At 35.8% G+C, this 27,825-nt stretch overlaps 1 protein-coding gene across 1 annotated transcript; it reads left to right on the forward strand.

Annotated features, from left to right (window-relative positions):
• The first annotated feature begins 22,403 nt into the window (after positions 1–22,403).
• On the forward strand, positions 22,404–22,886 carry LOC145139116 (uncharacterized). The gene has a single exon (XM_079073052.1). The coding sequence runs from the start codon at positions 22,404–22,406 to the stop codon at positions 22,884–22,886; it is 483 nt and encodes a 160-aa protein (XP_078929178.1).
• The last annotated feature ends 4,939 nt before the right edge of the window (positions 22,887–27,825 follow it).

Consider the following 27,825-nt stretch of genomic DNA (forward strand, 5'->3'; position numbering starts at 1 on the left):
ATACTGCTAAGTCGAAACTTCGGAAAATCATAACTTTCTCATACGAAGTCAGATTTGGACAATCTTTTTATGCACGCTCTCGGTTTAACGAACTCTACAACATTTATTTATATTACTAAGGCTAAATATCGCTCTATTTCAAATTCACATTTTACGTTATTCGGCGTTGCCGGTTTTGTCGCGAAACTTCGACAGGTCATAACTTCTTCGTTATAACTGGGATTTCGGCATTCTTTATATCACCGGAATCCTTGTTTCAACCACTACAACTTTATGTAAAGATATCAGGCTTATCTCATACTTTAATTTTGACACTTATTTTTATTCTTAATTCAATTAAATCACATAATTAAGCAATAAAGACACAATTCACATAATATTCACATAATTTATCTTTATTACTTCAAAAAGAGTTACAAAGGTTAACCTAGACTATTACATCACCAATAATGCGTAGCCTGGAAATGCGGGCGTTATAATTCTCTCCCCCTTAGTATGATTCTGTCCCTAGAATCACACATCAACAAACAAATGCGGATAGCGACTCAACATGTCACTCTCTGTTTCCCATGTGAGATTTGGCCCATTCGTATGTTTCCATCGGAAAAGCACTAACTCGACCATCTTGTGTCGCAACTTCTTAGTATTTCGGTCAACGATTGCCTCTGGTTCTTCAATCAACCTTTTGTTCTCATCGATTCTCAGCTCCGAAAGTGGAATCATGCCGGGAACTTCTCCCGTGAACTTCCTCAAATAACACACATGGAAAGTGTTATGAATTCCATTCAGTTCTTCAGGTAATTCGAGCTTGCAAGCTTGGTTCCTAATCCTCTGAAGAACTTTAAAAGGTCCAATAAACCTTGGACTCAACTTTCCCCTTTTACCAAATCTTATAAGTCCCTTCCACGACGAGACTTTAAGCAAAACCGAATCTCCAACTTCAAAAGTCATCGGTCTTCGCTTGTTTTCAACATAGCTCTTTTGACGATCTTGACCTGCTAACATTCTCTCCCTAATTATTTTCAACTTGTCAGCAGTTTGATGGACCATCTCGAGTCCCATAAAATGCTTTTCTCCAGCCTCAAGCCAACAAGACGGCGTACGACACTTCTGTCTGTACAAAGCTTGATAAGGTGTCATCTTTATGCTCGAGTGGAAACTATTATTGTAGGAAAATTCTACCAAAGGTAAATGTTCATCCCAGTTACCTAGGAATTCCAGGTTACATGCTCTTAGCATATCTTCAAGTGTTTGTATCGTTCTTTTGCTCTGACCATCAGTCGGTGGATGTTAAGCTGTACTTAAACATAACTTGGTACCCGTTACCTCTTGTAGACTTTTCCAAAACCTTGAGGTGAAACGGCTGTCACGATCCAATACAATCGTTAACGGGACACTGTGAAGCCTCTTAATATCCTTCACGTAAGAATTCGCCATCTTATCCATAGACCATCTCTCATTGGCTGCTATGAAGTGCTCACTCTTAGTGAAGCGATCAACGACCACCCAAATCATGCCGTGACCGTTCATTGTTCTGGGCGGTTTAGTGACAAAATCCATGGCAATGTCTTCCCATTTACCCATAGGTACAGGTAAAGGTTCTAAACTCCCGTATGGTTTCTGATGTTGTGCCTTAACTCTAGCACATGTCACACACTCGGCCACATACTTTGCAATATCAAGTATCATTGTCGGCCACCAGTAGTAGGGTTTGAGGTCCCTATACATTTTAGTGTTACCGGGATGAATCGAGTACATGGTTTTGTGAGCTTCTTCCATTAGAAGATCTCTTATTCCTCCTGACTTAGGTACCCAAATCCGATCTTGGAATACTTTCAGTCCATGACTGTTTACACCAAACACTAATGTCTTACCCAAAAGTTCTTCCTTTCGGTCGTTCTTCTCTGAAGCTTCTCCTTGAGCTTTCTTTATACTCTCCACAATTTTCGAGACAACTTCTATTCTCAACGCTCTTGACCTCTTTCTCTCAAAATTGACTTTCCGACTGAGAGCATCAGCGACAACATTAGCTTTATCGGGATGGTAAAGTATCTCACAGTCGTAGTCCTTGAGTAACTCTAGCCAACGTCGTTGCCTCATATTCAATTCCTTCTGATTAAAGAGATATTGGAGACTCTTATGATCAGTGAAAAGTTTGCACTTCGTGCCATAGAGGTAATGCCTCCATATTTTCAGAGCAAAAACTATCGCTGCCAACTCCAAATCATGAGTCGGGTAGTTCTTTTCATGCTCCTTCAACTGTCGAGACGCATATGCAATCACCTTTTCCCTTTGGGTCAAAACCCAACCCAACCCAACACCTGACGCATCGCTATAAACATCGAAGTCTTCAACTCCATCGGGTAGAGAAAGTATCGGTGCCTCGCATAGGTTCTTCTTTAGCTTCTCGAATGCTTCTTTGTGCTTATCACTCCAAGCATAAATAGCTCCTTTGTGGGCCAAAGTTGTTAATGGACTAGCGATCGAAGAAAAGCCCTGGATAAACCTTCGGTAATATACGACTAATCCTAAAAAGCTTCGGATCTCCGTGGGAATTTTCGGTTGTTCCCACTTCATCACAACTTCGATCTTCGCTGGATGAATCATTATCCCTTCTTGGTTGACCACGTGACCCAAGAATTGGAATTATCGGATCAAAAAATCACATTTGGAGAACTTAGCATACAACTTCTCCTTTTTCAAGACTTCTAACACTTCTCGCAAGTGTCAGCCATGCTCCTCTTGGCTTTTCGAGTAAATCAGAATATCATCTATGAACACTATCACAGATTTATCTATGAACGGATTACAAACCCTGTTCATTAAATCCATGAATGCTACTGGAGCACTGGTTAGTCCAAATGACATAACCAAAAACTCGTAGTGTCCATATCGTGTTCTGAATACAGTCTTCTCTATATCCTGACCTTAGATCGATCTTCGAAAAATAACTCGAGCCTTGCAGCTGATCGAACAGATCATTAATTCTTGGCAATGGATATCTATTCTTTATTGTTGCCTTGTTCAGCTCTCTGTAATCGATGCACATCCTCATACTTCCATCTTTTTTCTTCACGAATAACACCGGAGCTCCCCAGGGTGATGAACTAGGTCTACTGAAACCTTTATCCAATAACTCCTAAAGTTGCAACATCAGCTCCTTCATCTCTATTGGAGCTAATCGGTACGGTGCTTTTGCTATTGGCGTAGTTTCTGGTAACAAGTCTATTCTGAACTCCACTTGTCTATCAGGTGGTAATCTAGGAAGATCTTCGGGAAATACTTCCGAATAATCACACACCACTGGAATACTCTGCATCACCTTCTTTTCCTTCTTAACATCGATCACGAATGCTAAATATGATGTACATCCCTTGGTCAAACACTTTATGGCTTTCATTAGGGAAATGATTCCAGAATTTACTCGGCATTTGTCCCCGTACACCATAAATGACTCTTTCCCTGGTGGTTTTACTTTTACTATCTTCTTCTTGCATAAAATCTCGGCATCGTTGGCACTAAGCCAATCCATTCCAAACACGATGTCGAAACCGTTAAGTTTGATAGACAATAATTCCTCGTGAAACTTATTCCCATTCAACTCAATTAAGATGTTTTTCATACGATGGCTAATAGGTACAAACTTGCCACTAGCAAGTTCGAATAATAAAGCATTATCTAGTCTATCAACAGGCAAAGCTAGTTTTCTACCAAACTCGTGCGAATAAAGGAGTAGTTGGCTCCAGAATCAAATAAAATTTGAGCAGGTAATTCGTTTACGAGAAAGGTACCTGAAGCGACAACAACTTCATCTTTCGCAGCCTCAAGTGTCATCTGGAAGACTCTTGCTTCCGGCTTTTGGGAAATGTTGGGTTTTACTGCCTCTTTCTTTTTCGGACAGTCCTTCAAAATGTGCCCCTCCTCGTTACAACCAAAGCACATCCTCTTGTTGGACGGACACTCGTTGGCATAATGCCCCATTTTTCCACACTTGTAGCTGTTGGATTAGTGTCTAAGTCCATAACTATTTTGGTATGTACTTGACCCGATGATGCATGGTCCTTTTGGGTTGCCTTCACCAAAGCAACTTGATAGGATGAATTATGGAGAGAAAGGATTAAATATGATTTATTAATATATTATGAGAATAATATATTAAAGGAGAAATCATATTGTTTAATTAATATTAGTCAATAATTAATTGGTAATTAGTTTTGTGACTAAAAGAGATTAATTGAACTTAAGGGACTGGAATTGTAATTATAAAATAATTGCAATTTGGGCTATGGATTGCCTTATATTAAGGAGTGGACGAATTCTATGGGGAAACCCATGGGGAAATCGTCCAAGGCCTTAAGGAAAAGGGGTCCATGGGTTGCTTAGGGCTTAAGCATCCAAATTAGGGTTTCCTTGTTAGATAACCCTAATAGCCTCACTATATATATGACCCTTATGACCCAAAAACGTGGCTAAGACTTCTTCTAGGGTTTCACACGTTTTTGGGAAGCCTCCATCCTCTCTCCTCTTCATCCTCTTGCTCTTGGTGTTTGTGAACCATTAGGGGAGTGACATTTGTGACTCTAAGCTTTCTAAAGTCAATACAAGGAAGAATTGGGATTGTTATTGCTACATAACAATCAAGGTAATATCTTAAACCTATTCTCATGTTAATATGATTACTTGAATGCTAGAATTAGGGTTTATAGTCTTGGATAACTTGCATGTACAATAGAGAAACCTAGATCCAAGCATTAGGGTTTGTATGAGCACATAGGATGTTCTTATGACCAAAACCCATCAGTGGTATCAGAGCCTAGATTGGTTTCTATTGTATTGATGCCTTGTATGTTGAAAAAATTCGATTTTTTGTGGTTCTGCATGATGGACTCGGCGAGTCCCACTGTGGACTCGGCGAGTTGCCCCCTACTCGGCGAGTCCATGGGGGTACTCGGCGAGTTCAAGCGTCAGATGGAGCTATTTTCGGGATTTCTTGTTGTTTATCTTTGAGATACTTGCCTTTATCATATTAGATCAATATAAATCCGATTTTATGATATATATGACTATATTCTTGATCTAATTGAATATATTTATCAATTAATAAAATATTTGTTTCCTTATGTGATAATTGATTGATTATTTTGATTAAATTGGTAAATTGTTTTGCAAGAAATCATTAAATAAATCAAATATGGATAATTATGTGATTAAATGTTAATTTTAGATTATTTGTTATTTGATCCTTGTTGTTATGAAAAGTTTCATACTTTCCCCTTTAGGTTTTATAGTTTAAATTTGAACTCAAAAGTTTTGTTGTTTTGAAATTTAAATAGTTAAAACCCTAATGTTTTGAAAAGGGTTTCAAAACTTGCCCTCAAGTTTTGGAATTTAAATTTTGATTAATAGTTTAATTTTGATGTATATTTAAATTCTAAACCCTAATGTTTTGAAATGTTTCAAAACTTGCCCTCAAGTTTTGGAATTTAAAAGTTGATTAAAGGTTTAATTAGAAATGTTAAATTCTAAAACCCTAGTATTGTTTTGAAAAGTTCAAATCACACCCTTCTGGTTTTATTAATTAATTAAGGTGTATAATTAAAGGAGGTTTAATAAATCCATAAAAGTTTAGGTTTACAATTTAATTGAATTAAAAGTATAATTGTTAAATTTGACCACCTAGTATTTTAAAAGTTGTAAAATACACCCTATACTATATATAACATTAAAAGTCTCACATTATATATATGTATGAGTAAAAGTCAGTCTTACCGTTAGTAGGCCTCATTCACGAAGCTGGTCTATAAGGGGTGTTTAAGGAAATTGCCTATAATATGGCGATTGAATGGGTATCCACTCTTACCCACCGCACTCTTGACTAGTGGAGGGTCGTTAGCCGAACGGGTAGGATAGGACGAAACCTTCCATTATAAGTATAATGAATTACAAAAGTAACTAAATGTTTTTTCAAATTCCCAATCTTAGTTACTTAGGCAAAGTGAATTGATGCAATTCCATGAAATTACACTTTGTGCCCTTGCGAAGACGTTAGTGGAGCGTGTGTGGTTTACCGGCACACTAAATGGTTCTAAGCAAAGGTAGCAAAGGGTGACTCAATGTTTGTCATAGTTCGGTGGAGCGTGTGTGGTTTACCGGCACATCAAATAGGTGACTGTAACATGTGAGGGCACCATGTAAGTTTGCATGGTTATTCACACCCGCTTTGTGATCCTCGGCATCCCAGTCACAAACTAGAGGGGCATATCGAGATTTAAACATGCCATTGAAAAGTTCAATGAATCTCAAAGGATCTAGGAGTTTTCATAGCATTTAAAACTTAATCGGTTTTTTGTTTTTCATGGTGGAAAATTAGTGAATCGTCATTCACTTACCTTCAAATATTCTGCAACTAGATTACGGCATCCCTTTTCTAGGTTGTAGCGTATTGTGTTGGATCCTAGACTTAATATCTCATTTGGGTGATTTATTAAGGACTCAATCTATCAACTAACTTGAATTTGTTTTCTCCCGTTTTGTAGATGTCAAAGTACGACAACTATGGTCTTCCCAAATCCCGTGGAACAAGCATTCCACTTGAAGATGATATTCCACGATTTGATCGAGGAACAAGAAATCATGCTTCACTTCCTCCACCTCCTCCCGTTGTTCTCCCTAACCCACAACATCGAACAATTGAAAGGTTCAATGTCACTAAAGCCCTATTGGAAATGAAACATGAAGATGGTAAACCCGTGTGTGCCCACGTTCTAGGAATGAAATCACACATCGATAGGTTGATAATGTTGGGTGTGTCATTCCCTGATAAGTTGGCTGTGAACTGGGTTTTGTAGTCACTCCCTGAATCATATAATGAGTTCAAAAGAAAGTATTATATGATGGATCATGACGACAACCTCATTTACCTAACTTACATGCTCATTGCTGCTGAATCAGAAATGATTTGGCAAAACAATGGAGCGTATTTGTTGGGAGAGTCAACCAACCATGCTTCCGAGGACGTTCTAGGAGAAGCGACCTGCGTTTGCTGCCAAGAGAAAGGGCGTTGGATAGAAGTCTGCCCTAAGAGCCTGAAGATTCCAAAGATGGGAGAGTCAAAGAGTATGGCTGCGCTTCAGGTAAAATCCACTATCTAACTTCGTTAAGTTCCTATTCATTGATTCAAAATACATGATGTGATAAGATTGCATTTGAATGTTTTGTAGGATCGGTGAAAAGAAAGGAAGCTTGGTGAAAGAGCAAGATGAATCTAATCACAAGAAATGGATCTTGATCGCATGGACTTGAAGATTAGATTTTGAGCTTACATAGTTATGATAGAGTTGTTAGAAATTTTCCTTTTGAGATACATAGTTTTCAATGGATTTTGCATTGTAAGGACAAATGTTTTCCGCTGCTTTTATAAATAAAATAAACTTTGGTTTGACTTATATATTTATTTGTTTATTTCCTTACAATGAAATCGTTATGAAAATTGTTGTTTGCATATTTCTACAACAAATGGATATGATTCTTATTTATGTTAATTATGGAAATGTCAAGAATTTACCAAATAGGGAGAGTTTCTCATCGCCCAAAGTTTCAATTGGACAGAAATTTGGAATCACGCAACTTGGTTGCATGATGAATGAGAAATTTCATATTTGGAAATTAGACTAATTCGTTGACAAAGTGTCAAGTGAAGGACTAGGAGATCGAGCACACAAAGTTGTGTGTTGGTCAAGTTCACCATAAGAGTAACAAAGATATTCGTCATGATTTACTAAAGGTTTAGTAAATATGATTATACTTATAAGATTAAGTGTAATTCAGAATTGATTAAAAAAAAGGTTTAAATCAATAGCAAAACGAATAAGAAGAATCAAGTAGGCAGAAAGATAAAAGTTTCTCCATTCTAAGAAGAAGGGAGAGTAGCTTTTATGCTTTATGATAAGTCTTAATGATTAAGAACCATATCTCAATTGATCCTCTAAGTGAGTTTTAGTACAATTGTATGTCTAAGAAGAGGAATCAGGAATTGAAGAAATGGTTAAATCAAAAAGTCAATCATACTTCGTTCCAATAACAAGTCGTAAAGTTAAGATTGTGACATTGAGTGAAAAAGTATTAAGAAGGTTTATAACATTCATCAAATGTGGAAAGTTGTGATGTCTTGGATAAGACAAAGACCAACTAGGACCAATTTATGAAGTGTTTTGATAAAAGCTACACTAACTCTTGAATATTTGTTTGTCAAGAAATGGTTATTGACAAGAGAATCTTATATGTCAAGGAGTTAGTGGGAGTCTTAATGGTCTTGAAAGGTTTCAAGAACAAATCAAATAAACCTTATCGATCATCACTAGCACACAAGTTGAGGTTTACAACCTATCGTGTTGACGTTATTTTGTTTTTGTGTTGTTCCAATTGAGTTAATTATGCATGTGAGTTCTATGAGTTCTCATTTTGAACGCATAAAAGGCAAGGCACCTTAATCAATGAAAGGTACATGGAAAGGAAAGGGTGAGCTGCTTAACTACTTGGAAGACATGGTGGGCAGCTGTGCTACCATAAGGCAAGAAATCAAGATTAACAAAGTTCGGTCCATATGAGTTTGAATTTGTCGTAAACTTTGGTTTTAACAAATTCACATGGATAGGAACACATACACTGTTTAAATCTAAGTGTCATAAGATTTCCTCCTTCATGAAAATGATTGTGAGGAAATGCTTTCACTAAGAAAGATTTTAAGAAGATAGTGATTGTAAAATTGCATTCTCGAATTCGATTATGGTTACGGTATCCCTTTCCATGATTTGAATTGTGAGGTTTGGCAATTAGTCTTAATTGTTTAGACACACATATGAGCTATCTAAGGCAAAGGTGTATAAGTTTAAGAGGCCTTGATAAAAGATTATCAAAGCATTAAGTATTAGAAACATGGACTTAAGAAATTCAATAGGTATTGTTTTTCTAAAAGTTAAGATGTTTATGAATACATGTCGAAGCTAGTGGGAGCATAAGTGTTATGTTTATAATAATAATCATGATAGTGGGAGCATAAATGTTATGATTGTATGATTATTAAGGAAAGTATTGCAAGTTGGCAATATTAATTATAGAAAACAAGAGTAATACCTTGCAAAGTCGTAAGGGTTGTAAAATTGTTTTGCTATAATTAAGGGAGAGAATATTATGCTTCATTTCAAATCTAAAGGCTTAGGTTGTGGAATGTTAATAAATTTAGTCAAATGTACATAGTGAGTTCTTAAAATTTCGATTATGATTACGGCATTCCTCTTCACAATTCGAATTTTGAGAACATAGCAAATAAAACATTATGGCAAAAGATTGATAAAGTATCAAATCTTTATGTAAGACATTTTGCATCGTGTCCCATACGCTTCGGGTATAGGATTGATTGCAAATGCTATAATATTTTACCATTCTAAAATTTTCCAAATGTTTAGCGCATTTAGAGGGAAAAAGGACTAAGAATCGGTTTTGACTAAAATAATTAAACAACTATCAAAGGACAAATCCAAAGTTCGCCGAGGATTGGTCGCTTGTGAGTAGTTGGAAGTATAGTATTGGAAAATATGGAAATGTTTCCATATTGGATGGACCATATCGACATTATTATGAATAGATAAGATTCTAATAAGAATAAGTTGTCATATGGAAAATATGGAAATGTGTCCATATTGGGAATTGAATATTGAAAAATCTATGACTAGATTAGAAACTTTTATGCAAAAGGATGTTCAAAGGAATGTACTTTGAGTGAGAGACATCATATCTAAGGAATTGTCTTGTAACAATATCCGATAGAAGACTTGGTAATATCATTGGCAATAGTCTTCGTGACTTTGGTGCAGTGACATTACGAAAGGATCGTTGCATAGAATGTTAGAATCTAGCATATTCTATAAGTAGCAAGAATTTGATATTCTTTCACTTATGAAAAAGGATTTGGAGTTGTGAAATGAGAATGATTGGAAATGTGCTCAATTTGGTCTATTTCACAAAGTAAGAACCATAGGTAAACATTGTGTGCATGCTAGGAGCATGGGACAAGTGTAATAATTCAAGTAAGAAGTTGATTACCCGAAACGACAAATAATGAGTAATCGATATGGTGATAAATAAAAGGTGTTTTATTTATGCTCAAAGGTTTGAGGCCATATGGGATTAGTATTATTCTTGTGTTTCATTTTGCATGTTTTGACTTCCTGAATAATTTAATTGGTTAAGAACAGTCAAATTATTCGAACGGGCCACAGTCGTTCATATGTTGGAAGTAGATATGAAAGAAGACTGTCGTGAATTGGTGTGTGGATTGTCTAAAAGAGTATTAGACATAAGCAAATGTTTGCTGCAACGTTCATGAGTGCTTATGAATATGATTTGAGCATTGGATTAAACCCACGCTCACTTGGATCACTCCATGAATTGTATCACGAGTATTTGGTGAGATGATAACATCTTATATTCTTGAAACCGAGATGTGTGAGTTGTATCTTGCAAATCGGTTGCACATTGATAATATGTAAACACACTAGTAACTTGGTGTTATAAAACATATTGTTGTGTGTGATTCGGTGAGTGAGTGCAAGCAAGCATTGAATCAAAGTTTATCCGTTCCTTTTATCCAAAGTAGGATAAAAGCGATATCTTTGGGCCCCTCGATGATTTAGTGATGACAAACGTAAATGCTCGGTCGGGCTAGGGCTAATTTGATTTGTTCAATTAGTCAGTCGTCATAAATCGGAAGTCGAGAAATAGTACAAAGAGAATGATTAGAAATCATGTCTCATATGATATCTAGAATGGAGGAATATATGATCCCTTATCTAAAGGACACGCGTATCTGATAGGATCAGAGTTGACAGCGGCTTTGGAAAGATACGATTGCAGATCAGGATCTGAAGTCATACGCATAATAGTTATTAGACTTATCCAAGTGGGAGACTGTTGGATTAGTGTCTAAGTCCATAACTATTTTGGTATGTACTTGACCCGATGGTGCATGGTCCTTTTGGGTTGCCTTCACCAAAGCAACTTGATAGGATGAATTATGGAGAGAAAGGATTAAATATGATTTATTAATATATTATGAGAATAATATATTAAAGGAGAAATCATATTGTTTAATTAATATTAGTCAATAATTAATTGGTAATTAGTTTTGTGACTAAAAGAGATTAATTGAACTTAAGGGACTGGAATTGTAATTATAAAATAATTGCAATTTGGGCTATGGATTGCCTTATATTAAGGAGTGGACGAATTCTATGGGGAAACCCATGGGGAAATCGTCCAAGGCCTTAAGGAAAAGGGGTCCATGGGTTGCTTAGGGCTTAAGCATCCAAATTAGGGTTTCCTTGTTAGATAACCCTAATAGCCTCACTATATATATGACCCTTATGACCCAAAAACGTGGCTAAGACTTCTTCTAGGGTTTCACACATTTTTGGGAAGCCTCCATCCTCTCTCCTCTTCATCCTCTTGCTCTTGGTGTTTGTGAACCATTAGAGGAGTGACATTTGTGACTCTAAGCTTTCTAAAGTCAATACAAGGAAGAATTGGGATTGTTATTGCTACATAACAATCAAGGTAATATCTTAAACCTATTCTCATGTTAATATAATTACTTGAATGCTAGAATTAGGGTTTATAGTCTTGGATAACTTGCATATACAATAGAGAAACCTAGATCCAAGCATTAGGGTTTGTATGAGCACATAGGATGTTCTTATGACCAAAACCCATCAGTAGCAAGTCACCTCCTCACTACATGTCCCAAAGTGCTTTTTCTTGCACTTCTCGCACCATTTCGCTTCGCCTCCCTTTCCTCCAATCTTCTTCGAATTTGACTTCGAAAATTTACTTTTCTTATTGGAACTTGAAGTTCCTTCAAAATTTCTCTTTTTTCCAACTTCAACCTTGTCGGCGGTTCTTCTTTTGATCATGTCCTCAACAGACTTGGTAGCCGAAATAGCTGCCTCCAGAGTAGGTGTCTGACGCACTGGAACCACGTACTCCCATGGGAGTCCTTTTGCGTATCGGTCAACCTTTGTCAGCTCATCTGGAACGATGCGCAAGGCAAAATCCATCTTTTCTGTGAAGGCATTGGTGTATTCATCAACTGACATGTTGTCTTTCGTCAATGTCAGAAACTTATTCTCCAACTCCAACAGATTTTGAGCTGAACAGAACTTGCGTTTGAATTGCACCAAGAACTCTGCCCAAGTCAATTGCAGTGGCTCATTAGGGCTTAGGGTCTTCCCCAGAGTGTTCCACCAACGAACAGCTCCACCCCTGAACTGACGTACAACGAACGTAGTTTGCAACTTGCCTCTGCAACCACACGTCATGAAGGCTAGCTCCATTTCTGAGATCCAATCCATAACTCCGATCGGATCCTCCTTTCCAGTGAAAGTCGATGGTTTGCAAGTCAGAAAATCCTTATACTTGCATCCCATTCCATCATTTCTTCCATCCTGATTGTTTTGCCTAACTATCGGTGGGTTGGCTTGACCAACAGTTCCATTGAAGTTTTCTCCCTCCGAGTGCCCTCTATTCACTTCGGGCTTTTCCACTTGAATTGACGGTTCTTCGCGATTCTACTGAAGCAACCGCCTAGTCTCCTCCATCTGACGATCCAACATTGTTTGAATCATCATTTGTACACCAGCCATTGTCATTGGCTCAGGTGTTGCTGCTACAACAGGTATTTGCTCAATCACTGGTATTTGATTCTTGTTTTCATCAGCATTTCCACCTCCACTCCTCATTCTCACCATTTTTGATCTATACACCGAATAAGGTGAATTTAGATCCTCATTCACGATAGATAATACAATCCTCCATATCACTCCGAAACGTTTACATGCTAGTTCTAATATCGTAGACGTACGCTTAGAATCCTAAACACATAAGGTTTCCAGATCCGGTCGGCAACAGACCATAGATCCGAACAAATAATATCATATATGGCAAACATATAACATTTAACACATAAAAGCATTTTAGGCAATTTTCCTAAAAATAAACTAGTGCTCGTGTCTAAAATATAACAGACACACATCTCACAATTTCACTTAGCATTCTAAGTTTAAGTCTAGAAATCCTATAAATTCCTAGTTCGCTTAAACTAATGCTCTGATACCAACTGTGGCATCCCCAAAATCACGGCCAGAAAAGACCGGTTTCATTTATGCTTTTAAAATAATTTCAGAGTAAATCCTTTTGATTTAAAAGAGTTGCGGAATTTGTTCCTAAAACAAAATATGATAAAAATAAGATTTACCAAAGCATTTCTTAAAGAAATGTATTTCTCATTATATTACAATACTCGGGATGTCATGTTCCGATAAACAGACCAAAATATTAAACATTTCAATACAGACCTTACAACAGTTATTTACAACAATAGGTCTATAATCCAAAAATAACTTGACAAATTATCCGACTTATGCTCTGGCGCCACTACCTGTAATACAAAGAAACTGAGTGAGTCAGGTTTGGGAGCCTGGTGAGCATATAGGGTTTTCAACCCATAATAAATAATTATATTTAATTCCACCAACCAACAATAACCCAATTACCCATTCCCGTTATTCTCACTTTACGTCCCTAAGACAACTAACATAAGGGACCTGGTCTAAGAATATTTCATCGGGGCGACAACACATGCATTTGGGGATTTTCCAGCAATATATGTCAAATAAGGCAACCATGAGGGGGATGGAGTACAACGAATGAACACCCAAGTTCAGTAACACCTACAGGTGGCGAGCCTGCTAACGTTCCACATGGCTGTCTAGAAAAGTCTGTGGTCGTCATCTAAACTCCGCTAGATGACTAAATCAGAAACAACAATGGGGCCTCTCATCTGTTTATCACACATCAACTATCTACCCATGTTCTACCCAGCATATTAGTAGATAAAAATATATATTTTTATACATAGTTTAAAACCTGTATAGCATTCTCATTCAATACATATTCCAAACAAAAGACGAGACACAACACATATAACAACAAAATATACACATAACACGTATTTCGTATAAAATACTCCATATTTATGCGTTAGAAGAAAGTGACTACACACTCACTTGATCAGAAGATGATCGGACAGCACTACGGCTTGTAGAAGTAGTATTCTTCGGTAGATCTGGAAGATCTTCACAAAAATTGGCTTCTCGCGGGCAGAGCTTCGGCTCGGAAATTTTACTTCTCGGGATCTTCGGGGCTTCGAGACTTGCTTCGGGACTCAGGAATGATACCGGGCCTTCTGATATTTCTTGCACGGAAATTGAGGTAATACGGGAGAGAGAGAAGAGAAAATGAGCAAAAAGGCCGACCGCCCTCGCACCCCTTTATATAGGGCCTGAACCCTCGCATTACGCTGGGCGTAATGCTTAGCTACGCGGGGCGTAATGCTTCGGAAACGTCAATGCTTACGTATTCGGAGCACTCGAGTCCGAGGCGGTTCATGCACCAAGGTATGCTGGGCGTACTCAACTACACTGGGCGTAGTTCGGATAAGATTAGTGACTCCTTCGGATATTATCCGGAATTCTTAATTAAATATATATTTTAATTATTTATAAAACTTCCGAAATTCATATCTTCCTCGAACGAACTCCGTTTTCTACGTTCTTTATATCCACACGTAGGTGAGACTATGCTCTACAACTTTCGTTTAGACTCCATTACCTAAGTTATAATTTATTTTTATTATTTATTTTTAGTAGGCTGGGACAGGAAAACTCCGTTATAAATTCATAACTTCTTCATCTGACGTCCGTTTTCGTCTGTCTTTTTATCGTTGCACTAATAATGACGAGGTCTTCGATTCTATTTTAGATTGTTTCGGCTAAAAACCACTCGATCTCAAATCGAGTATTCGGGCTGCATACTGCTAAGTCGAAACTTCGGAAAATCATAACTTCCTCATACGAAGTCAGATTTGGACGATATTTTTATGCATGCTCTCGGTTTAACGAACTCTACAACATTCTTTTATATTACTAAGGCTAAATATCACTCTATTTCAAATTCACATTTTACGTCATTCGGCGTTGCCGGTTCTGTCGCGAAACTTCGACAGGTCATAACTTCTTCGTTATAACTCGGATTTCGGCATTCTTTATATCACCGGAATCCTTGTTTCGACCACTAAAACTTTATGTAAAGATATCGGGCTTATCTCATACTTTAATTTTGACGCTTATTTTTATTCTTAATTCAATTAAATCACATAATTAAGCAATAAACACACAATTCACGTAATATTCACATAATTTGTCTTTATTACTTAAAAAAGAGTTAGAAAGGTTAACCTAGACTATTACAACACCAATAATGCCTAGCCTGGAAACGCGGGTGTTACACATAATCTCTGTCTCGTTTGCCACAACAACAACATGCTGGTTGTTAGTCTGCAAAAATCAGATTGTTAAGTTAACATGAAAAAATATTAGAATTTGTAACTATATATAATTATAATATAAAAAACCATACCACAGACACGTTGATTATTCGACGACAATGAACTCAAGATAATGGTGTTTTTCTTCTCCACGACCTCGTTCGTGGCAATTCGTTTGGCATGTGAATAAAATATTGTGTTGCCTTTGGGAACGACTCTAAAATCCATATCTATGGAAAAAAAGAGACTTGTCCTGCTACTATAGTATAAAATGAAAGTACAATGGTATTATAGTATAATCGGAAGTACAATGCTATTATGGTATAAAAATGAAAGTATGATAACTATTTAAATACATTAGAAGGTAACTTTAAATGGAAGTATAAAACCGGCAATGGTATACTTGTGTACTTTTGTCGATTCAGGATTGGTCTCCTTAAATATTTTAAAATTTTCTATTTTCTCAAACATTCCACGCATCAAACCCGAAGTATAAGTCTTAAAATATGTACCACATGCAAACCTGCAATTTTTAATTTAATTTTTATAATTATTTTTGTATTTATACACAATTTTTAAATGTAATACCTGTTCCAATCATATATATTTTCAGCAACTTTGTATACTGCCACGAGAATGCACATTTTAACGACCCGTCCGTGGAGACCTTTCAACATAAAAACAAGCTTTAAATGTGCACTTGTAATGTTTGGGAACAACCGAGCCCAAAGATTTGAATTTGAGCGGCCTTTTTGGTCATGGAGTAAATCGACATAAGGACCAACTTTTAACTCACCTAATCTAAATATACTCCGTTTCACCAAAATCCAACTGCACCCCCTGTATATCAAACAGAAGGCTCACCGATTCAAACACTTATTGAGACCGTACTTCATGTAACATCATCAAATGCACGAGTAAGGGGTCACCATTGGGGGCATGCATTCCTAAAAATCTTCCAAGTGGTGAAGCTTCACATAATGTTCGTTCTGATTGACTTAGACGCGGAAAATAGTCTTTAATGATAGTATCAACCACGCCTTTTAAAGTTAAATCAGGTTTTTGCACGAGATCATCATGCTACAAAACATATACATTTAATTTAATATAAAACGTTAGTAATTGAAAATAAGAACAAGGTTTTTAAATTACATAGTAAATTTGGTTAAGGCAATAAATAGCAACGTACTTTTAATTTACATTATAAAATTAAAAATTACCTAATTATACCATTCACATCAATTTACATTAATAATTAAATAGCAACGTACTTTCAATTCACAAATTTTCAATTTTCTATTAAAGGATTCATTTTGAAATTAATTGCTATAAAAGGGCAGAAAAAAAGGAGAAAATGAGAATTTTAGGTCATTCCGCGGAGGGTATAGGTAACTCTGCGGAGACCCCTATACGGAGTGATTTATCCCCTCCGCGGAATGGATATTCGTCATTTCAATTCAATTTTAGGCCGTTCCGCGAAGGGGATATGTCACTCCACGGAGCCCCCCTCTGCGGAGTGACCTATCGCTTTCGTGGAATAGATCTTCGCCATTTCAATTACATTTCAGTTCCATTTCCGTCTATTTGCAGGTTATGAATTGCATATTCATACCATTTTCATCATAAATCTAAAAACAATACGAAAAAGGGGAAACATTAATCTCAAGAACGTGAAAATGAATTACCCGGGAGCCGTATCCATCGGCGAAAATGTTGGGGAATTGCCGATCCATCTGCTGTCACCGAAAAATATCATCGGAAGGGGGTTGTTGTCGATGTCGGAAGAAAGGGTTGCCGAAGAGGGTTATTGTCGATGCGGAGATGCAGAGTAATGTCGAGGGAGCAGGGAGCAGGAGGACCAAAGAGGAGACCTGGTTTTATAATGAGGGGAGGGTAGTGGCGAGTCTAAAATAGAAAACCATGTGGTTCCTCTATTGGATGCAATCGAGCCGCTTCTAATGGTTCAACCGAGTTAGTGCAAACAGTTCAACCCATGCGGTTCATAACTGGTTCAGCATGTAAAAAACTTAGCAGTGAAAGAATAGAGCATATATTGATCATTCCTTAATTTTTATTTTTATTTTGCCTAAAAATCAACTTATATTTGGAGTAACCCGGTCTAAACCAGGTTCCAACAAGCTTATGGTGTTAAAGTGTGAAAAAGAAAACACTATTTATATTATAAAACTACCTTATCATTTTCTTGTTAGAGTGGATGTGACGTTAATACCATCAAATAAGATATGTCTTTTATTATCTATAGTTTATACTTTTTTTCTTTCCTTTTTTTGGTCAAACATATTAAGGTACGTCCTTAAAAATATTTAAGATCAGTATAAAATTTATTTTATATATACCTCAATGCACACAATTAAAAATTAGGTGGGTCATGTGACCCACCTTGCCTCTAAGTAGACTCACCCCTGGGGGAGGGGCGAATGTACGAAAATACCCCGATTCTACGGGGCTATTTTCAGTCCGCAGGGCCCGTAGAGTGGAGCTCCGCAGAACTTATGTCTATAACTGGAAGCCTGTTTTTTGTGTCCAAAATTTGAAATTACCCCCAAAAATATGTCTATAACCATCTTTTTCCCATTATATATTGCTCTATTTTCTAAAAACATTATCCTTTCCATGATTTTCATATTATTTGTTATTATATATGTTATTATCTATTTTTAATACATTTTGTAATTGAATTAAGTTATGTTTATGCAACTCTAATACAATTTAATAACATATATTTACAAATTAGTTAATAATTTAAATAGAGAAAAGGATTACGTGGGTGTTTGACGTTTGACTTTGGAATTATGTTTGACGTCATGACACATGTAATTGGTGTTGGATTTTTGTTTGTGAATATGATGGTTTGAAGTAATCTCGTATGAACGAAATAACACATTGTTTAGTATATATATATCCAAATTTAATAATTATAACATAAATTCATATTGTTTAGTTTAGTATATATCCAAATTTAATAATTATAACATAAATTTTTATTTGTTTCATCTAAGTTACTGGACTTTTTATCATATATACGAACTCATTAGAAAGTAGAAACATCCCATTTAGAACACTCGTTATCATATATTGATGGTTTAAATATGGTAACATGGTAATTAAATATGGTAACATTACCACATTTTATGTATTTGACAGAATATCAAGAGTTAAGTCATATAATTACAATATATTTTTCATTAAAGGGTTTAAACGGGTGCCACATATGAACATATATTGTCCATACTCATAACCAAAAACATTTTACTTCTTCAAAAACAAACATAACTTAAAATTCTTTGGTACTAATATCTGATATTTTAGCTACTACATATCAAATGTAGAACCTTTTGTCTGGCTTGACAACTATATGCTTGGATTATTCATAACTATTTTTTGCCATCATCCTAATGCATTGTGAGTTTTAGTAAAAACTATATAAATTTCTCGTGTTGTGTGATAATATAATTATATAGATAAAATAATAACTTTTAACAAATTATGATAGAATATTTATACATGAAAAATCAATGTTAGTAGCAACGCAAACCTATAATTAATTTATATTTTTATTAAGCACAATAGTTTTAAATAATTGGTTATGTCGACCATTAATTGATGATTTATAGACTATTTTAACTTGTGTAAATTGTATATATAAAACGTATGTTGATTTATATATATACAATTAAAAAATAATATGAAAAAAAATATATTAAAATTTTTAATAACATAAAAACACTACTACATCTATTATTACATTTATATCAAAAAAAATATTAAACACTTATAAATCATACTATATATATATATATATATATATATATATATATATATATATATATATATATATATATATATATATATATATACAAAAACACTATTATCTAAAAAAATCTTCATTGTAATAACCATTGATGCGACAAAACTCGTTTTTACAACTCTTCATATTTGAATAAAAAATCTCTTCAAACACATGGAATTCTTTTGCGCACAAAACTTAATTATATACTACTCATATAACTAAAATTTGTAGAAGTGAGAGGAAACAAAAAGTCATTACCAACTCTAACTAATACTCATAAGTTAAAAAAAATAATAATAATAATAAAAACTATTGAGTTGTAATGATTAATTATTTTAAATTTGAGATCATAGGTACACATGAATTATAAAATTTTGAAGTTGCAATGAAAGTTTTAAATAAATGAGGTTCAAATGTTTTGAATTCAATTATAAGATATATAAATATTAAAAATCAATATTCTTGAATGATTAACTCTTTATATATACAGTCATTAAAGTTTTTTGATGTAAGTATTAATAAACATTTAGTGTAAGACAAAGAACTTGATATTATTGTGACATCTAAAATACAAAATATAAAATTAGTTATCAATTATCACGGAATGAATCATGCCATAAAGTGAAGATTTTATGCAAGTTGTTCATCTACAAACCAAAACAAAACTTATTAATAACTAACTTAAATACACGAATCTTGACAAATTGAATAATAGTAATAAAAAAAAGCGTATTACAACATAACTAGACAATTCGCTAAGGTTTTTAGCTTACATATGCTTCTATGATTCCAATTAGATGTATATGTACAAGCAATAAGGACAAGAAAGTGGCTTAGGGACATTAAGAAGATATTTTATGTAGACTTAGTTGTTTTGGATGTAGTAACACCCGAACGATGCCATTTATAGTTTGGTTGTATTATAGCATGTTTATATGTACTTGGATATCCTTTTACTAATATGAAAGTACATCTTTTATGCAAATATTGTTTTGAAAAAAAAAATGAGTCTACCTTGTATTAAAACTGAGGTGTTTCGATTCAAGTAAAAAAATTGTGGTGTTTCTAGCCTTAGTATGAGAAAGTAGTTGGATAAGTAACTTCTTGAGCTTCACGTTCCTATTCAACATACTACTATAGTTTAATGTGACAATATCTTAATCGCCTGTTACACTGAAAATTCGATTAAACACCAACAAACAAAACACATATAAATTGATGTCCATTTCATTCGTCAAAAAGTTCATATCGGAGCAACATGTGTCTTTCATTTTTTTTTTTTTTTTGACAGTTTGGTGCAGCGGACAGTGACATCTGATAGGCCAGTATGCCATAACACCCAACGAATCCGGGTTCGATCCCTCCCCGAAGAGATAATAACAACATCCTTAGCAACCTAGTTTTTCATTAAGGAGCTTCACAACTTTAGACACGGATAGAACTCGATATCATTCTTCTAGAAAACTCTTGAAGTGGGCCTCATTGAAATGTCTTTCATGTCTTTGCTGAAGACCATTATGAAAACATTTTCACTAAAGAACTTCCATGTCATCTTTTTGAGCCATTCCGAACTTGTGTTTCTGCAATATTAGATAGATACTATTTTCGTGATTATTAAAAATTGTATATATTTGGTACCCCTATTCAATAAAAGATCAATGGAGTAATTGGGAACTTACAACAACTTAAAGACCATCGTTTCAAATCCTTTCGGATTTTAACTGTTATAGAAATATGTTTCAAATTATTGCATTTATTTCAAAGATTTCTATTTTCTAATCATGTGATGGTTTGAAGGACTGGTATCCACATAGTTGGACAATTTGTAGGATGGCCTATATAACTCTAGTTAATGGATTTACGAATTTACAATTTGTGGTTCAAATTTCAAATCTAATTTAATATATATAGTTAAGTCAAAACTCTATTATAAAACAAACCCATAAGCCTAATACCAACAAATAGTAAGCTTTGAATAGTAAAACTTATTTGCCGTATATATTTGTTCTTGAATCTTCCTGCCATAACATCAAACAACACTCTGGAACTTCTAACGGAAATTAAGCAAACAATTAGTCTTCACGCTTCTTGTGACAATAACACGATAAAAATTATTATTATAACATTAAAAGTTTGTGATTTCGCCATTTCGGGTGCTAAAACTAATTTGGATTTATTATGTATACTTTGTATTGAACATGAACTTAACCATCCAATTAAACTATTGTCGGTTCTTTTATGCCATTAAATACATAGACTAAACAAATAAATATTTTTCTAAATAAATAACAATAAATGGAGTATATCCAACAACCGAATCCAGTTCTTTAATCAGAGTTCTAATTTAATATTGTTATGTAGATGGTGGCTGCTAAGGAATGAGGAAACGAGTAAACCAAGATTCAGTTTTAGAAATATAATATGTCTAGATAAGATGACATAATCTCTTACTTAGAAACACTCGGAGACAACGAGGAACACACTTCATTACTTCAATCGTTATAACTTATTACTTCAATCAAAAACAGAATTTCTTTTATTTTAATGCTCACATAATATAACAATTTTTTGGTTCAGTTCTAAAACTCGGTATTTATTGCACTTTGTTTAATTGTTTATATAAATAAATAAAATACTTTGTAATAAAGTATAATGCAAATTACATACAACTATTGTGAGTTGTGACAGGTGGGAACAATATCTAAACTTCTAGAGAAAAGAAGTGTAGACACGCAAAAGTCACGCTCGGAGAAAAGAGAAAATAATTTAAAAATTATAAAGAATATCTCATCTCGTATAAAACCCTTGCTTTCATTTTCTTTATTTTCATACTCATTACTCAAACAAACAAACAGAATTTATATATTGGATTTTGCTTCCTTAGAATGCAACAGGCTGATTCAGAATCACTTGTTTTGGTCTGCGGTGGTGGAGATGCTCAGATGGCGGTGGCGGTGGCGGTGGTGATCGGAAGATTGCTTGCGAGACGTTGGCGGATGGACATGGATACGCGCCGGAAGATCTGGATATTCCACACAGCATGGTAATTGAAGTTACGCCGGAATCGTTCTGGCTATCGAGGACGCCGAATTCGACTGGCTTGATCGGAATGCTTTTTTAGAACGGAAGGAATCTACTAAAGGAAACTCGAATTCAATGAATTTGAATCCGAATGTGAACCCTAGCCACTCGAATTTGAACTCGCAGAGGTATTCAATGACCTTGAAATCAAAACCTGCGATTATTGGATTACCGAAGACGCAGAAGATGACTTACGTTGAATCCAAGCTTAGGCAGTGTAAACCGGCTAACATACGGCTATTTCCGAAGCGGTCGAATTCAGTCGGAAAGGCTCCGACGACGGTTCTGGTGACGGAGCCGTCTTCGCCGAAGGTTTCGTGTACTGGGAGAGTTAGATCGAGGAGGTGCCGCAGCCGTAGGAAGTCATCTGCACAAGCGAATCAACCGGAGAAGTCTGCTAGTCAACGATCAGGAACAAGTAGACCACACAAAGCTGGCTTTATGTCTCGTATAACGTCGTTATTCCGTTCTGAAGGTCACCGCCGGAAGAAAAAAGGTAAATCCTCAGAAAAGTCAAAGAACCTGCAGAAAATTCCGTTTCAAGAAAGATTTACGTGACTGTGAAGCCCGTTAACAGCGAACCGGAGACGCCTTCTGCACCGCCTGCTTTACGATGCATGATGCGGTTTGCGTCAGGGTTAGTTCGGCGTCATGGGGAGGTTCCGATGATGATGAAGAGGTGGCTGCGCGTCATTCGTTGGATTGAGGACGCCGTGGACTATAGGTTAACTGGTGGGCCCACAGTTGAAGTTTGGTAAGCTGACGTGGATTGTTCATATCAGAATTTCTGTGTATGGAAACAGTCAAACTGTCAAAGATACGGTCGGAGCCTCGGAGGTTTTTATATTCGTTTTCTTTTTTCCTTTTTCTTTTTCTGTTTATTTTCTGGTTTCATTCATAGAGCTGATTTTTGCAAATATTTTTTGAATTTTTTTTTTTTTTGAAACGGCAAATCTAACCTATTTCTAAACTACTTCTTAAATCCATCTATGTCCACAACGGGACTCGAACCCTCAACCTCAAGGAGGGAGGGCAACACCGGATACCGCTGGGCTAGAAGCCCTTTGGTATTTTTTGGATTTAGTAATTTTGTCTAGATTGGCTATCACAACATTGTAAATAACGGTCTATTTGTCAATGTTTTAGTCTTTTGCTTTCTACTTTTCATATTCACTTTTTGAAAAAAAAAAAAAAATTAAAACCTAATGGTCCTCAGCTTCGTGTGGTAAGGCCATTCATAGTATATAGGACGAACAACGAACCATTGTTGGTGTACTGGTGACAACCACCAACAAAAATGAGAGAGAGAGAGAGAGAGAGAGAGAGAGAGAGAGAGAGAGAGAGAGAGAGAGAGAGAAGAAGAAGAAGAAGAAGGTTGACGTCTGAGAGTAGAAGAAGCCGATTGGTTGTGGTCCTCCGTTCTGCCCACCACCAATTACCCTGAAAACTCCCAACCACGAACAGGCGGGATAATGTGCACGGTCGTGGTCTGTGGCTACGTCGACAACGAACTAATAGTTTGCAAAATGCAATCTGTCTTCATTACCTATGAATGACCGAATATATACAGAACCATCACAACAAACTACCCAAAATACAAGAGGATAAATAGGAAAGGATATACAACAATAAATGAGATATATATACGATCTAATACTCCCGACAGTTGCAGCAGGAGGGGAATGAATGCATAAACTGGACCGAAAACATTGAAACAGCTGGCGTGGGAGACCTTTAGTGAAGATGTCGGCATATTGGTGATCAGTTGACACATGAATAACACGAATACGTCTTATCTTGACAAGATCATGAACAAAATGAATATCAATATCAACATGTTTGGTTCGCTGATGTCGTACTAGATTATCAGAGAGGTATACAACGGATATATTATCACAATAAATAAGCATTGCTTTAGTAACCGGTACATGAAGCTCAAGAAGTAAATTTCGAAGCCAGCTGGTTTCGGTAGTAGCATTAGCCACGCCTTTGTATTCTGCCTCCGCGCTTGATCTAGAGACTGTAGGTTGTCTCTTGGACGACCAGGAGACCAGATTGTCTCCTAAAAATACACAGTATCCTGAGGTTGATCTACGACTATCAGGGCACCCCCCCCCTAATCAGCATCTGAATAAGCAGTAATACGAAGGTTGGGAGACTTTAGAATATGCAAGCCATGATCTGATGTTCCTTTAATGTACCGAAGAATATGTTTAAGAAAATTAAAGTGTGGTTCTCTGGGTGCATGCATGAATAAGCACACTTGTTGAACGTCATATGTAATGTCCGGGCGTGTGAAGGTGAGATATTGAAGTGCACCCGCTAGGCTTTGATAAAGAGTACCATCTTTCAACGGCTCCCCGATAGTGGCACTAAGTTGGGAGGTGGTGTCGACGGGTGTGGCCACTGGGTTGCAGTCTGTCATATTAGCTCGTTCGAGAATAGTATTAACGTACTGCGACTGAGATAAAAAGAGACCACGAGTTTTGTGTATGACCTGTATACCTAGAAAATGATGTAGGCGACCCAAGTTGGTCATGGAGAATTCTGCTGACAACGTGTGGATGATGGACTTTAAGAATGTATCATTAGAAGCTGTGAGAACGATGTCATCAACGTAGATGTAACATCCCAAAAATACAGGCCAAAAATTTCATTTTTAATTAAGTTATTACATAAAACTATCAGTATAAAAACATTCATAATAATGTCTCATGTCAAAACCAAAGTGTCAATAATCAAAACATAATATCACAAAACCATATCAGAGTGTAATCCCAAGGATCTCATGTGCGGAAAACATAGTGTGATGCGCTGCAACCAAGCCGGCTCCTTCCTGTCACACCCCCAAACCAAGGATGGCGGAAACGTCCGGGGGTGGAGGACTTCATGTATTGTATCACAACAACAAGTATAATAGTGCTCAAAGTAAATACAAACATCATAAATATAATTGAAAAAGTTACACCATAATATATGTTTACATGTTTCAAAATCAATTACATTATGATGACAAAATGAACTGTTTCACGACTTAACGTCCTTTCCTAAAAGTGCTGATGTTTTCCTGTTTCACTGATTTCCTGAGAATACAAGTAGTTTTGAAAAAGTGTCAACAATTAAGTTGGTGAGTTCATAAGAGTTTTGTTTGAGAAAGAAACCGTTTTCCTTGTAAAAACGAAAAAGTATGTTTCCAGAAAACCCCAATATTTTCCTTATTAAGTGTGAAATGAATGCTTCTATGTTATGCGATAATGTACCCTAGAAGGACCCATAGATTCCTTCTATAGTTGCCCAACGTATATAAGTTATATAAAATTTAAGTTAAATAAACCGTTGAATATAATGGGTCTGCCCTAGGTCCACAACCAAACAAGGAACATGAGATAAGGCGGACCCACCAATTCTAAGTCGACTATGACGACATTCTTATATAACTCTAGCATATACACTTAGCAATTATAGCTGGAGTCTAACAATTCTAGACGAAATGTAGTTTTAATAGAATATGTTTCCAAAGAAAATCCAATATTTTCCTTATAAAAGTGATGTGTTGTCTTAAATTCTAAGACCGAAAGTGTACAAGTATTTTACCATACTTAAAGTAATTCATGTAAGTTTAAATCGACATAAACTCGTTTGATTTAGAAGTAAACCCCTTTTCAAGGTAAAAGTTTCCATGTAAACTTGAAAGATTGTTAACTACCTATGTGAGTCGCTATAATCATACTATGACGAGAAATAACCTGCACAACGTTTTTCAGACGTTAAGATATTATGACTCTTGTCACCCGTAGACCTACAGGTCCCACTGTAGCTAGCAGCAAGGTGTGGGGTGTCAAACCCAATATAGATCTATACACAATTATCACGCTCTCCCTGCAAGAGACTCTGGTTATAACTTACAGGAATTGGGATCTCGTACTCGAACGTACGGGGAGAGAATTTCCTCACAACCTAAGTTAACTAGTTTACACATAGTTTGATATTGAAACCTCTTCCGTGGAGGAAGTAAAATCACCTTTTCTGAATAAATTAGTGATATGAAATCGTTAAACTATTACTATTATAATTTATCACGTAGGATATGAAAACCCATTTGTTTTGAGAGTAAAACCTTTTTCATGTAGTAAAATCCATAAACTATGCTTATTGAAGTTTATTATATGTGTTCGAAATGAATGAGTAAACCTTATCATGAATGACTAAATTTCAATTTATGATGATAAACTAACAAGATAATACATTCAATATTTAAAACTTATTGTTATACACTTTGCTCAACATGTTACAAAGTATTATGCAAGTTGTAAGCTGTTAACTAGTTTTTAACATTTCAGCACTGTTTTAGAAAAATCATACGAAGTCGAAAACTGAATCCGTAAATTCTTAGAGTTCATAAAATGTTTCTAGTTTATTCATAATTTTTATTATGATTTTTGGAAGTCTTTAACTTGTGTTAAAATGTTCATATTCACAGACTGGTCCGAATTCGTTTCTGAAATGATAGACAGTTTTGTAAAAATCACCATAAACCGTAGAAAAATTGTATGAGGATGTGCAAGTAGTCATTTTTAAGGTATGAACCTGAACTATTTGCACCTAATACAGTTTTGAAAACTAAAATGTTTAAGTTGTCCAAAACAGTCCGTGAATAGAGTTAAACTTTTCTGATGAAAGCTGTTGGATGAGTTTAGTTGTGCTCTTGGTGTTTTAACTTGTATTCCCCCCCCCCCCCCCCTAAAACTTAAGAAAAACATGAAAAGATAGGGGTATGAACTCACCTTGAGTGATTTCAGTAGATGGATGATGGAGTAAAGAAGTGTTCAACTCAAGAACACTTAGATGTTGCTTGAAGATTCGAAGATCTAATAACAAATATGACGATATTTGTGTAAGGAACTCATGATTTGAGTGAAGAAATGTAAGGAAATCAAATGTGGGAAGAGATTTACTTACCAAGGTAGATGAATAACTTGAAAATCAGCCTTGAAATCTCGAAATCTAGAGAGAGAAGTGAGAGAGAATGAGTTTTTGCTTCTTGGTGAAGTATGAGTGAATAGGAGGAGAGATAAGGGTTTTCCTACCCTTGAGTCAAAGTACTTGGCTGGAAAGAGGGGGAAAAGGACAATGAAATGACCAGGTATGGTGAATAGTGACATAAAGTGTGAATAGTGACATGGAGTGGGTATGGGAGGTTGCTTGTGTCATAAACTAAAGTAAAGTCAACACTCCACCTCAAGTACTTTACCCACTCTTCTTGGATAAGACTTACACTAAAAAAACGTGATTAATTATGTATTTTGGGGCTTCATATGTTAGAATAAAGTTTTGGGTGAAAATCCCGTGTTAAAATGATGGAAAACGGGCTTAAAATGAAGTCGTAGTCGAAAACCGGGAAGTTGAGGCGAAGCTGCGAGGCTTCTCGCATGAAGGACCGAAGGTGCGAGGGTTCGGTCCCTCCTGGTGCTGGAACCGAAGGCAAAATGGGCTAGGA

The sequence above is a fragment of the Lactuca virosa genome, chromosome 9 (genome assembly GCF_052849685.1).
Source record: "Lactuca virosa cultivar CGN04683 chromosome 9, Lactuca_virosa_CGN04683_v6, whole genome shotgun sequence".
In the NCBI taxonomy this organism is placed as follows: Eukaryota; Viridiplantae; Streptophyta; class Magnoliopsida; order Asterales; family Asteraceae; genus Lactuca; species Lactuca virosa.